The sequence below is a fragment of the Salmo salar genome, chromosome ssa12 (assembly GCF_905237065.1).
Source record: "Salmo salar chromosome ssa12, Ssal_v3.1, whole genome shotgun sequence".
In the NCBI taxonomy this organism is placed as follows: Eukaryota; Metazoa; Chordata; class Actinopteri; order Salmoniformes; family Salmonidae; genus Salmo; species Salmo salar.
The window spans coordinates 10,896,473-10,909,901 of record NC_059453.1 but is presented as its reverse complement, the minus strand read 5'-3'; the positions used below and the strand labels follow the sequence as shown (position 1 = coordinate 10,909,901).

The following is a 13,429-nucleotide window of genomic DNA, read 5'->3' as shown; positions in this document are numbered from 1 at the left end:
TCCACATGCAGCACATGCAGTAGGATCATTACACATACACCTGTCAACATGTATGGTCATAAGTTTGGACACACCTACTCATTCAAGGGTTTTTCTTTATTTTTACTATTTTCTACATTGTAGAATAATAGTGAAGACATCAAAACTATGAAATAACACATATGGAATCATGTAGTAACCAAAAAAGTGTTAAACAAATCAAAATATATTTTTGATTCTTCAAAGTAGTTACCCTTTGCCTTGATGACAGCTTTGCACACTCTTGGCATTCTCTCAACCATCTTCACCTGGAATGCTTTTCCAACACACAAATTGTTGAAGGTCTTTCACACACACTCCTCTCTCTGTCTGTAGGTTGGTCTGTTCCCAGCTAACTATGTAGAAGAGGATTACTCTGACTACTGTTGATGTTGCCTCACATCTCCACCTGTGTGACTATTGCTGATGTCGCCTCACTGTCACACCTTCACCTGTGTGTGAAAGAGACAATGTGTCCCAATTCAATCCCTACCCCTTCCCTTGGCCCTAACCAGTGCAGTCAAAAATGTGATTTTACTGTTTGTTTTTTCAACAATATTTTCACACTATGAGTTCGAAATAACACTCTGAAATTGTGAACAAATATTATAATGTCCTTGTAGGTTTTTGGAAAAACAGTTCAGGTGGGATGGAGATTTTGGCCCAAAGCATGACATCACAATCTGATCAGATTTTTCTGACCAATCATCTTTTATTTGCATATGTATCCCCCTACTTTGAAGGGGTAAGCAGGGTAGGCTCTAGTGCAGGGATGGGCAACTCCAGTCCCACTTTTTCTCTAGCAAACACAGCTGATTAAACTGACTGTATTCTGAACTGAAGATCATTACTGGAGTCAAGTGTATTAGCTGGGGCTGAAGTGTGACACCAATCAGGCCACTGAGGACTGGAGCTGCCCATCCCTGCTCTAGAGTCTAGACAATCCTATCCGCCAATCAGGGCTGTGTATGTAAATATATTAAGATTTCTATCAACACGCCGACACGATCAGACTGAGCATTCCAATGGCAAAAGGAGGCTCAGGGAAATAAATCATAAAACATTTATTTGAAGTTATTTTCATGAAATAAACACAGTGATTTATTAGACATCCAGTGATGATTTAAAATAACAATGTAAAAGACTGCGTGGAGGCGTTAAATGTTTGCCTAGATCTGCAAGATAGAGGCAATATGGTGGAAGCTTTACCACTACCATAGAGAATGATAGAGGCCTCTAGTGGCCAAAAGGTTGTATTAGCATGGGGCAACACCATTGAGGGCTTCCACCATTTTAATATAGTCAACTGGCTGGGACTTCCAACTTCATTGGCTGATCCTTCCTGGTGACCTTATTGGGAGTCATGTGCAACCCGGGTCATCAGGAGGTATCAGCCAATCGTGAAGAAGAAAATGGACTACTTCAAAATGGCCTTAATGGCACTGCCCATGATGTCACGGACGCCGTAGTGGGACGGATACAATGATGCGGCCTCTTTCCATCTCTATGACCCCCACTACACACGGATACAGCCCCTTCAGACATGTTAACATCGAGGGACCCCTGGCTTCCTCCTATGTGTAGAACTCAATGCACTGATTCAATGTTTCTGCTGTGAATAAAACCTCTGACTTACCACGTGGTCTGTCTCTGTCATGTTAACATTAACTATATACAAGAGCGAATGCCTTTCAAAAGCAACAAATCCCTTTGAAAACAGATATGAGTCAGTTATTGTAGTGTCAAAATGGACTACAAAGTGTACATAGGATAATTTTGGTCATAAAGTCAGTCGTCTTAGACTGAGTGTCACAATTGGTAAATGAAGGTTGGGTTTTGATTTGACAATGTCCCGTTTGCCCACTAAAATGGGGTGAACCGCTGCGGTGATTGCTCTCTATCCAATAGCAGATAGACCTGCCCAGCAGCCCGACTTTGTTTACTTAAGACAACACGTCGCATTTTTTTGTTTGCTAAGAAATACTGCACCAAACACCTTCATGCAAAATCGTGCAACTAAAACATCCCCAGCTAAAATTAACAAAATACATATTTTTTGAGTTGTCTTCAATTAATTCTGAGGAAGTGAAATAGGCTTCCTTCCATGTGTACAGTATCTCATTGGGGACAAACATTAAAACCAATCGGTCAGGAAACACCTCAAAGACTGAATCTCGTTTTTCAAATGAGCAACAGAAGAAGAAAAAAAAACACACGTGCCAATCGGCGTGTTCAGTATTTAAACCTACTCTGAAATGACGTTGCCACGAGCAGCACCACAGCGGAGACGGAAATCTTCTCTCTCAGACAATCACACAGAACAACGGTCTCTCCACGGTTACAACGCGGGATCAAAACAGCAGAGTTGAGCCTCGCGCTTCAACGCTTTTAGTTGACGCGGAAATTGACCCACTATGCAGTTTACTTAGTGACTCTACGCCACTTCGCTGAGTCTACCTTTAATATCGTCGCAGTTAATATTGTCTAATATTCAGAGGTTCTGTCCCAAATGGTAACAGAACAGGGTCTGGTCTAGTGCACTATATAGGGAGCCTCTTACCTAAACAGAACAGAGTCTGGTCTATAGCAGTGCACTATAAAGGGAATAGGGTACCATGTGGGACACTTTCCAGATAATCAGGCCAGTTAGAGATGGAGACAAATTAAGCTAATATAAATATTTGCTTTTATTTCCAAACAATATCAAAACATTTCATCACTAGAACATCAACAATGTCTGCTGCAAACCCTGATCCAATGATCAACAAACTCACGCCTTGTTATTAAATAGAATTGTGCGTGGTGTGTGCGGCGTGGTGTGTGTGTCTCGTGTGTGTCCTCAGTCTTCTACTGGTAGTACAGCTCCAGGTTCTGCCCATCATGGATCTCATCTGCAGACAGGTGACTTAAGGAGGACAACAGTGGTGGTGGTGGTGATGAGATCAGTAGTCCCACACAAACACCATCCACATGCCAGATTTACCGTGTGTGTGTGTGTGTCAAAGGTCTCGAGTTGCACAACCAAATCATTTCCCTGGGTTTCCCTCAGTATAATGAACGAAATCAGGAAACTCCTCACTTTCAAGGCAATACTTCACCAATAGCATTTCTCAATAACAAAAACTTACATTTAGAAACCTACTCCGACAATAACCATCAGATAAAGTGAGGAGACATTAAAATGTTGCTGTATGTTTCTCTCTCTCCTTACTATATCTAACAGTAGCAAAACCTGGAAGGAAAGCAGACATGTTGGCTCAGTATCGCCCAGTTTGCAGATTCCTCCCTGGTCAGAGTGAAACTGTTGTTCTAAGGGCTCAATAGTTTTCTATTTCCTCTTGGTTAAACAGCTGTTTCAGCGTTTTTCGTCATGAATGTTGTTCTGAAGGCAGCTCTGCAGTGGTCACTAGCTGGCACAGCCACAAAGTCATACAATCTGATTTTAAACCTAATGCCTAACCCTAATTTAAACACCAAAAAGCACATTATTGTAAAAATGCATGAAAACAACATAGCCACGTTTGACTATGCAGCTGCTCTAAGCAGAAATGGCCCAGTTGAGCCTCCAGGACGAGACTCACGTGCTGTTGTCAAACAGTGAAACTGCACTTCTGAGGGCTCAAAAAGGATACAGTCTCCCAGAGACACGTGGTCCTTGAATATGGTGTACCTGCGAGGAGAAAACAGGAAGTAAGTCACAGAGGAACAACACAGCCTAGACCAGGTTCTTTCCTGAACATTTCAGATAGAAATTACATGATTCCTTATTCTACATGTCACAGAGGCTTGTTAGTTCTGCACAATACATTTCTACCTTAATATTCTAAAACGTTACCCTGGATTCAAATGCAGTCTACACAGAGAACAGTCTGAATAACCCATGAGGAAGAGAAGGGAAGTGACTCGTCACTGGTTCCAAATATGCCACAACTAACAAGTTTCCGAGTGACGCAGCGGTCTAAATCAAATCAAAGTTATTCACGTGTGCTGAATACAACAGTGACATACTTACTTACAGGCTCTAACCAACAGTGACATACTTACAGGCTCTAACCAACAGTGACATACTTACTTACAGGCTCTAACCAACAGTGACATACTTACTTACAGGCTCTAACCAACAGTGACATACTTACTTACAGGCTCTAACCAACAGTGACATACTTACTTACAGGCTCTAACCAACAGTGACATACTTACTTACAGGCTCTAACCAACAGTGACATACTTACTTACAGGCTCTAACCAACAGTGACATACTTACTTACAGGCTCTAACCAACAGTGACATACTTACTTACAGGCTCTAACCAACAGTGCAATTTTTAAGTAAAAAAAAATAAAAATAAAGTATTAGGTGAACAATAGATAAGTAAAGAAATAGTAGGCCGTCATTGTAAATAATAATTTGTTCTTAACTGACTTGTCTAGTTAAATAAATAAATAATTAGTGAATAAAAGTCTGTAGGATAGGGAAGTGACTCGTCACTGGTTCGTAGGCTAGGGACATTCGTAGGCTAGGTTCATTTCTTTCTCACCATTTCTTGAGTACGATCTTGTCCCACCGTGTGCCTGTCTGGGCAGCGATGAGCTTCTTCAGGTCTCCTATAGTGTCTTCTGAGCTAGAAAGGGTTATTAAGGCTGTACACGTAACACTGATGACAGCTATAACGACATGTTGGTGTAGTGGGTCTATGGCTGCAACCTCTGAAGGTTCAGTATCTACAGAGATCTATATAACCCTAACCCTCAAAAAAGGTCTGTAGTAATTTAACCCTTAGTTTAAAAAAAAATATTTCTTGCTGATATGAAAGATACATTCCTTATGTTTCCAAAACCATATCGCAAACGATGCGTTTTAACGTTCAGAACGAGCGTCTGGGATTTAAAAAAAAAGTATGTGGACACCTGCTCGTTGAACATCTCATTCCAAAATCATGGTCATTAATATGGAGTTTGTCCCCCCTTTGCTGCTATAACAGCCTCCACTCTTCCTGGAAGGCTTTCCACCAGATGTTAGAACATTGCTGCGGGGACTTTCTTCCATTCAGCCACAAGAGCATTAGTGAGGTCAGGCACTGATGTTGGGCAATTAGACTTGGCACGCAGTCGGCGTTCCAATTAATCCCACAGGTGTTCGATGGGGGTTGAAGTTAGGGCTCTGTGCAGGCCAGTCAAGTTCTTCCAAAACAATCTCAACAAACAATTTCTGTATGGACCTCATTGTGCACGGGGGCATTGTCATGCTGAAACAGGACAGGGCCTTACCAAAACTGTTGAGACAAAGTTGGAAGCACAGAATCGTCTAGAATGCCATTGTGTGTTGTAGCGTTAAGATTTCCCTTCACTGGAACTAAGGGGCCCGAACCATGAAAAACAGCCCCAGACCATTATTCCTCCTCCACTCTACAGTTGGCACTATGCACCAAAACCCAGATTCGTCAGTCGGACTGCCAGAAAATGCATTTCCACTGCTCCGGGTCCAATGGCGGCGAGCTTTACACCACTCCAGCCGACGCTTGGCATTGCGCATGGGAATCTTAGGCTTGTGTGTGGCTGCTCGGCCATGGCAACCAATGTCATGAAGCTCCTGACGAACAGTTGTTGTGCTGACGTTGCTTCTAGAGGCAGTTTGGAACTCGGTAGTGAGTGTTGCAACCGAGGACAGACCATTTTTACACGCTGCAGCAGTCCCTTTCTGTGAGCTTGTGTGGCAAACCACTTTGCGGATGAGCCGTTGTTGCTCCTAGACGTTCCCACTTCACAATAACAGCACTTTCAGTTGACTAGGGCAGAAATTTGACTAACTAACTTGTTGGAAAGGTGGCATCCTATGACGGTGCCATGTTGAATGTCACTGAGCTCTTCAGTAAGGTCATTCTACTGCTAATGTTTGTCTATGGAGATTGTATGGCTGTGTGCTCGATTTTATACTGTGGCTGAAATAGCCGAATCCACTAATTTGAAGGGGTATTCACATACTATTGTAACAGTGTACGTTACTATCGCCAATAGGCGCTAAATCAGTTGGCGTCTATGACTGGCGTAGGCTAGTCTGTGCTGTAAGACTAGCTATGGAACTTGCATGGTGGTCAGCTTTGTAAAAGGATACTTGCACTTCACCCGGACCTTCTTGCCCAGCCGGTCATTGCAAACCACCTCAATCATCCTGATCCGCAGAGAGAGAGAGACGGGGAGAGTTGATTGAGACAGCGGTACAGTACGACACGGTGAGCATATTATATACACCATTTTCAAGCAACTTCGATACGGAAGTGACTTTTTCGTAGCAGGTCAGAACTTAAAGCGGGTTAGGATAATTAACGTAGTCGGTTAGGAGACTGAGGTTAATTAAGACGGGTTAGCGAAAATGCTCTCCTAACCTGCTACGAAAATCACTTCGTATCGAAGTGGTGTGAACCAGCACACAGTTGAGCTAACTAGCGAACGTTAGTTGGTTACACAACAGTGATGATTACAATACAAGGATGATGTTCCAGTTGCTTGTCATTCCAACTCCAATAATGTAATGTTACTTAGCAGCTAACATAATAGCTAGGACAATAAACGTTGTTGTCATATGGAGTTGGCTAATGTTAGCAGAGCTAGTTAACGCTTCATCAACAACCACTGAAGATTTCCAACAAAAAAATAAAGCATTACGTCTTAGATATCGAAGTTTCCTCACATGTTTATTGGTCTATACCATTGATAAAATATCGTATAAGTACAGATATTACCTTATTGACCGCTAGTCGTTCCCAAAATGTTAGCGAAAATCAGAATCGCTTCAGCCTGCGTAGTCGTAAAGCGTTCCGCTTTGTGTACAACGAGAAAACGCACCAATGAAACATCTAAACGGATGATTGACATAGCTACCTCAAGCCCTCTCTTACGGTAACATGTCCAGAGAAGGCGGGTACTGCAATATGCATCTATGCCGTAAATCGACCAGAAGTGCTGCGAATAGTTGCAATGAAATAACAAATGCGGTCACATCAGTCTATAACGGTATTTTACAGTAGATCAACGGAATAAACCGCCGAAATGACATCAACACACCCTTCGATTAAGCCAATGTACTTTATCATGCGAAATAGTTCTAATGCAACAACAACAAAAACACATAGGTAAAAGCAAATCTTCCAGAAAAGTGGAGAACATTCTAAACATGGCTCTTTGACACCTGGCGGATGGAAGGTGCAACAACAAAATCACCAGCAGACGTTTCCTCCTAGCCACATTCTACGAGCCACGAGAGGAAAAGAGGAGTGACTTGCACAGTTTTGAAAGCAAGCAGGGAAAATGGCAGACGCCGAGGACGAGAAGCTGCCGTCCGGGTGGGAAAAGCGGATGAGCCGTAGTTCGAGTAGGTAGAGAGCGATAACTAGCTATATCATCCGAGTCCCGAACAATTTGTCGCTGGTGCACAAACCACTTACGTAGCAAACCATTGTACCGGCCGAACGAACCCAAATGCTAGCGTTAGCAGCTTAGCTAGCTAGTTAGGTTGGTTGTAATCTTGTTGCATCGTTAGGTGGTGACGCATGTTTATTTGTGAATTGTGTTTGATGGTTATTCGTTTGACTAGTACGTGTATCAAAAGCTGTCGTCTGGTGATGTTTAGTTAGCCAGTCATTACCCCCACGACTAACCCAGCAAGCTAGCTAAACTAGCAACGGCGCATGTATGTTTTGACGACTGTTAAACGTACTATGCATTGGACACTAACTTATTTCGTAATCAAAACAATTCTTAGGGATATATATTGGAAGATACACTATTGTATGGGGTGTCGTCATTTTGAGTTGGCCAGTTTATTCATTAATGTCCATTCATTCATTTCACACCCAACTCGCGAGGTTGCAGAAAATAACAAGGCCCATAACAATGACGTCATTTTGTCCTGCGCCTTGGGACCATTCCGACACCTGTGTTAGGATGGGAGGTCCCTGCCCAGTGAGCACAAGTTAAATATGCATTTTCTCAACGCCTTCAGCACAATATCATTACAAGTTGCTGAAGACGACTAACTGAGATGAGTTCTGTCCATTCCATGACTAAAGCAAAATGCTTTTATCTGTATAGATTCATGCTTTTATCTGTATAGATGAATGCACATGAAGGAAAGGAAGCTTCAGTAGACTTTAGTTGTAGCATCGTCTCCCTCTTTCTCATCCCCCAAACCAACACCTCTCCTCTTTCTTCCCCTACTCCTGTCCTCTTTCTCCCTCCCCATCCTTTCTCTCCCCTCCCATCATTTCTCTCCATTCCCTTCCTCCCCATCCTCTTTCTCTCCCTCCCCTCTCCCCGTTCTCTTTCTCTCCCTCCCCTGTCCTCTTTCTCTCTCTCCCTTCTCCCCCACCCCCCTCTCTCCCGCCCTCCTCCCCCATCCTCTTTCCCCGTCCTTCTCCCTTTCCTAGGTAGAGTGTACTACTTTAACCACATCACCAATGCCAGCCAGTGGGAGCGTCCGGTGGGGTCAGGTAGGTCGCCCAGCAGCTAAGGGGATGGACCTGTAGCTGAAAGGTCACGATTAGAAACCCTGGTGGGGCACTGTAAAATTGATCTGGGGGGGTTGATCTGACAACTGGAGGGGGGCTGGCCCTTAACCCAACAGCATGCTGGCCCTTAACCCAACAGCATGCTGGCCCTTAACCCAACAGCATGCTGGCCCTTAACCCAACAGCATGCTGGCCCTTAACCCAGCAGCATGCTGGCCCTTAACCCAACAGCATGCTGGCCCTTAACCCAACAGCATGCTGGCCCTTAACCCAACAGCATGCTGGCCCTTAACCCAACAGCATGCTGGCCCTTAACCCAGCAGCATGCTGGCCCTTAACCCAGCAGCATGCTGGCCCTTAACCCAACAACATGCTCTCCATCCAGGGGCGCTGCACAATGGTTTGACCCTGTGCTCCTCTCTACTGTGTGGGAAGTGTGCTGCTCCTCTCTACTGTGTGGGAAGTGTGCTGCTCCTCTCTACTGTGTGGGAAGTGTGCTGCTCCTCTCTACTGTGTGGGAAGTGTGCTGCTCCTCTCTACTGTGTTGGAAGTGTGCTGCTCCTCTCTACTGTGTGGGAAGTGTGCTGCTCCTCTCTACTGTGTGGGAAGTGTGCTGCTCCTCTCTACTGTGTGGGAAGTGTGCTACTGTTTGGGGGGATGAGAAGAAGACTGTTTGTTGTAGCATCATATGAACAATTAAGTTGTATTGTTGATGAGGGAAGTGGACAATAAAGTTGAATTGTAGGTGATGGGAGTGGCGAGCCAGACAAGGTGCGTTGTTCCCACCTCCTGGTGAAGCACAGCCAATCGCGTCGCCCGTCCTCCTGGAGGGAGGAGAACATCACACGCTCCAAAGATGAGGCCCTCGACCTCATACAGAGTGAGTAGTTGGGGAAAGAGTTGGTGTGACAACATTTGATCCAATGTTTGACTGTCTCTGTATGTGTTGAGAGAGATGGTGAGAGACAGTTTGAATAACTACGTGCATGTCAAATCAGATGTTATTGGTCACATACACATGGTTACAGATGTTATTGGTCACATACACATGGTTAGCAGATGTTATTGGTCACATACACATGGTTACAGATGTTATTGGTCACATACACATGGTTACAGATGTTATTGGTCACATACACATGGTTACAGATGTTATTGGTCACATACACATGGTTAGCAGATGTTATTGGTCACATACACATGGTTACAGATGTTATTGGTCACATACACATGGTTAGCAGATGTTATTGGTCACATGGTTAGCAGATGTTATTGGTCACATGGTTAGCAGATGTTATTGGTCACATGGTTAGCAGATGTTATTGTGAGTGTAGCGAAATGCTTATGCTTCTAGATCCGACAGTGCAGCAGTATGTAACAGGTAATATCTAACAATTCCCAACAGTGACCTAATACACACATCTAAGTAAAGGAATGGAATAAGAAATATATATATATATATATATATCTAAATAAATGTGCATGTATCAGTGTGTTAATGTGTAGAGAGATGGTGGTGTGGTGTTGCAGTGTGTTAATGTGTTGAGAGAGGTGGTGTGGTGTTGCAGTGTGTTAATGTGTTGAGAGAGGTGGTGTTGCAGTGTGTTAATGTGTTGAGAGAGGTGGGGTGGTGTTAATGTGTGTTCATGTGTAGAGATGGTGTGGTGTTGCAGTGTGTTAATGTGTTGAGAGATGGTGTTGCAGTGTGTTAATGTGTAGAGAGATGGTGTGGTGTTGCAGTGTGTTAATGTGTTGAGAGATGGTGTGGTGTTGCAGTTTGTTAATGTGTAGAGAGATGGTGTGGTGTTGCAGTGTGTTAATGTGTAGAGAGGTGGTGTTGCAGTGTGTTAATGTGTAGAGAGGTGGTGTGGTGTTGCAGTGTGTTAATGTGTAGAGAGGTGGTGTGGTGTTGCAGTGTGTTAATGTGTAGAGAGAGATGGTGTGGTGTTGCAGTGTGTTAATGTGTTGAGAGAGATGGTGTGGTGTTGCAGTGTGTTAATGTGTTGAGAGAGATGGTGTGGTGTTGCAGTGTGTTAATGTGTTGAGAGAGATGGTGTGGTGTTGCAGTGTGTTAATGTGTTGAGAGAGGTGGTGTGGTGTTGCAGTGTGTTAATGTGTTGAGAGAGGTGGTGTTGCAGTGTGTTAATGTGTTGAGAGAGATGGTGTGGTGTTAATGTGTGTTCATGTGTAGAGATGGTGTGGTGTTGCAGTGTGTTAATGTGTTGAGAGATGGTGTTGCAGTGTGTTAATGTGTTGAGAGAGAGATGGTGTGGTGTTGCAGTGTGTTAATGTGTTGAGAGAGAGATGGTGTTGCAGTGTGTGTATGTGTGTTATTAACATGTTGCAGTGTGTGTGTGTGTGTGTGTGTTAACATGGTGTGTGTGTGTGTGTTTAACATGTTGTAGAGTACATAGAGCAGATGCAGTCAGGAGAGGAGGAGTTTGAGGCTCTGGCCTCTCAGTTCAGTGACTGCAGCTCCGCACGCAACGGAGGAGACCTGGGACTGTTCGGCAGAGGTAACACACACACACGGTCAAATGGAAAATATACTATACACACACACACACACGGTCAAATGGAAAATATACTATACACACAAGCATGCAATCACAGACCGGCACAAAGTCATGTTTTCCAGGTAATTTCTGTTTTAGTTGTGATAGAAGAGTGTGTGTGTTTCAGGTCAGATGCAGAAGCCGTTTGAGGATGCGTCCTTTGCTCTGAAGGTGGGAGACATGAGTGGTCCGGTGTTCACCGATTCTGGAGTTCACGTCATCCTTCGCACGGGATAGAGACAAGCTCTGACCCCCTGAATACCCCCATCAACCCCTGAATACTCCCTGAATACCCCCATCCCCCCCTGAATACCCCTGTCACCCCCTGAATACCCCCGTCACCCCGTGAATACCCCCATCACCCCTCCTACCTCCCACCCCCCTCAAATACCCCCTCTTGTCCTCCCTACTACCCTTTAGAAGCCATCCCTTCCACCTCAAATACCCCCCCACCCACCGTTCTGTTCTATATGCAACTTTACACTGACACCATCAACACCCCTTGTACCAGTTGCCATGGCTACATCGTTGTGTGTGTGAAAATAAGAGATCTGTCGGTAGTGACTGACTGACTGAGCGAACGAGTGTGTGTGTGTGTGTGTGTGTGTGTGTGTGTGTGTGTGTGTGTGTGTGTGTGTGTGTGTGTGTGTGTGTGTTCACATGGACCATTCCCCTCACCCTCTGCTTTATAGTGACCCCTCTCTGTTTGCCAAGGCATTATTCTGTCTCAATGATAACATGCCCGATGGTTAGTGGTAGACCAGTGTTCCATACTCTCTCATAGGAGACCGACATGTAGAAGGCTGACTCATGGGATTATTTAAATGGCTACCAACATCCCTTAGGTGGTAAAATAGTCAGGGCACAGTCCACTGTCTGCCATGTTTGTAGTGCCTCCCCCCATTCCATTTACTGCTTCACTGTATCTCCTATGTTCCAGGGAACTACAATACCCAGTATGCATGTGGGGAAGGGATTTTGTAAGCTTGAATCTGCTAAGAGGCACTTCATATGACCTGTTCATCTCCCACCATTAAAGGACTCTTATTTTGTAAACCTGGCTCTGGACTTTTATTTTGTTGGGTCTGTCTGATGCTGCTACTGTGTGTTCAGTTCAGTAAACGTTGCATGACAGTTTGTATTAAACGACCCATTTCCCCTAAACACTGATCACGGTCCTTTTAATGCCCTTTGAGATACAGTATGTTTGCTGCATTTGTGTTAGTGAGGTGTGACCTGATCAATATGGGTGGTGAGGGGTGACCTGATCAATATGGGTGGTGAGGTGTGACCTGATCAATATGGGTGGTGAGGTGTGACCTGATCAATATGGGAGGTGAGGTGTGACCTGATCAATATGGGAGGTGAGGTGTGACCTGATCAATATGGGGGGGGTGAGGTGTGACCTGATCAATATGGGGGGGTGAGGTGTGACCTGATCAATATGGGGGGTGAGGTGTGACCTGGTCAATATTGGGGGGGGTGAGGTGTGACCTGATCAATATAGGGGGTGAGGTGTGACCTGATCAATATGGGGGGATGAGGTGTGACCTGATCAATATGGGGGGTGTGGTGTGACCTGATCAATATGGGTGGTGTGGTGTGACCTGATCAATATGGGGGGGTGTGGTGTGACCTGATCAATATGGGGGGGGGCGAGGTGTGACCGGATCAATACGGTTGGTGAGGTGTGACCGGATCAATACGGGGGGTGAGGTGTGACCGGATCAATACGGGGGGTGAGGTGTGACCTGATCAATATGGGGGGGTGAGGTGTGACCTGATCAATACGGGTGGTGAGGTGTGACCTGATCAATACGGGTGGTGAGGTGTGACCTGGTTAATATGGGGGGTGAGGTGTGACCTGGTTAATATGGGGGGGGTGTGACCTGGTTAATATGCGGGGGAGGTGTGACCTGGTTAATATGCGGGGTGAGGTGTGACCTGGTTAATATGGGGGGTGAGGTGTGACCTGGTTAATATGGGGGGTGAGATGTGACCTGGTTAATATGGGGGATGAGATGTGACCTGGTTAATATGGGGGATGAGATGTGACCTGGTTAATATGGGGGATGAGATGTGACCTGGTTAATATGCGGGGTGAGGTGTGACCTGGTTAATATGGGGGATGAGATGTGACCTGGTTAATATGGGGGATGAGATGTGACCTGGTTAATATGGGTGGTGAGGTGTGACCTGGTTAATATGGGGGATGAGATGTGACCTGGTTAATATGGGGGATGAGATGTGACCTGGTTAATATGGGTGGTGAGGTGTGACCTGGTTAATATGCGGGGTGAGGTGTGACCTGGTTAATATGGGGGGGGTGTGACCTGCTTAATATGGGTGGTGA

The 13,429-nt window shown here is 44.9% G+C and overlaps 3 protein-coding genes across 4 annotated transcripts in view; 2 read left to right on the top strand and 1 right to left on the bottom strand.

Annotated features, from left to right (window-relative positions):
* LOC106593543 (proto-oncogene vav) overlaps positions 1–1,653 on the top strand; it is a 44,748-nt gene extending 43,095 nt beyond the window's left edge. For both annotated transcript variants that reach the window (XM_045690667.1, XM_045690668.1), the window contains exon 27: positions 355–1,653. In XM_045690667.1, coding sequence (XP_045546623.1) covers positions 355–408 — 54 coding nt within the window. In that variant the 3' untranslated portion in view covers positions 409–1,653. The remainder of the gene's footprint in view (positions 1–354) is intronic.
* Positions 1,654–2,855: 1,202 nt separating this feature from the next.
* ubl5 (Ubiquitin-like protein 5) lies at positions 2,856–6,824 on the bottom strand. Its single transcript, NM_001140904.1, is given in 5 exon segments — positions 2,856–2,909; positions 3,651–3,688; positions 4,556–4,639; positions 6,130–6,186; positions 6,758–6,824. Coding segments are annotated over 4 exon segments (222 nt in total). The 5' UTR covers position 6,186; positions 6,758–6,824; the 3' UTR covers positions 2,856–2,865.
* Positions 6,825–7,011: 187 nt separating this feature from the next.
* On the top strand, positions 7,012–12,132 carry LOC106564156 (peptidyl-prolyl cis-trans isomerase NIMA-interacting 1). The gene is made up of 5 exons (XM_014130174.2): positions 7,012–7,386; positions 8,441–8,503; positions 9,267–9,401; positions 10,927–11,037; positions 11,204–12,132. Exons 1-5 carry the CDS (start codon positions 7,323–7,325, stop codon positions 11,311–11,313), a joined length of 483 nt encoding a protein of 160 aa, XP_013985649.1. The 5' UTR covers positions 7,012–7,322; the 3' UTR covers positions 11,314–12,132.
* The last annotated feature ends 1,297 nt before the right edge of the window (positions 12,133–13,429 follow it).

Excerpts from the sequence above, each read along its gene's own strand:
- LOC106564156 (XM_014130174.2), top strand. The coding sequence starts at position 7,323 with ATGGCAGACGCCGAGGACGAGAAGCTGCCGTCCGGGTGGGAAAAGCGG. Across the intron at positions 9,402-10,926 it reads GGCCCTCGACCTCATACAGA|AGTACATAGAGCAGATGCAG; the intron begins GTGAGTAGTTGG and ends AACATGTTGTAG. Across the intron at positions 11,038-11,203 it reads CCTGGGACTGTTCGGCAGAG|GTCAGATGCAGAAGCCGTTT; the intron begins GTAACACACACA and ends TGTGTGTTTCAG.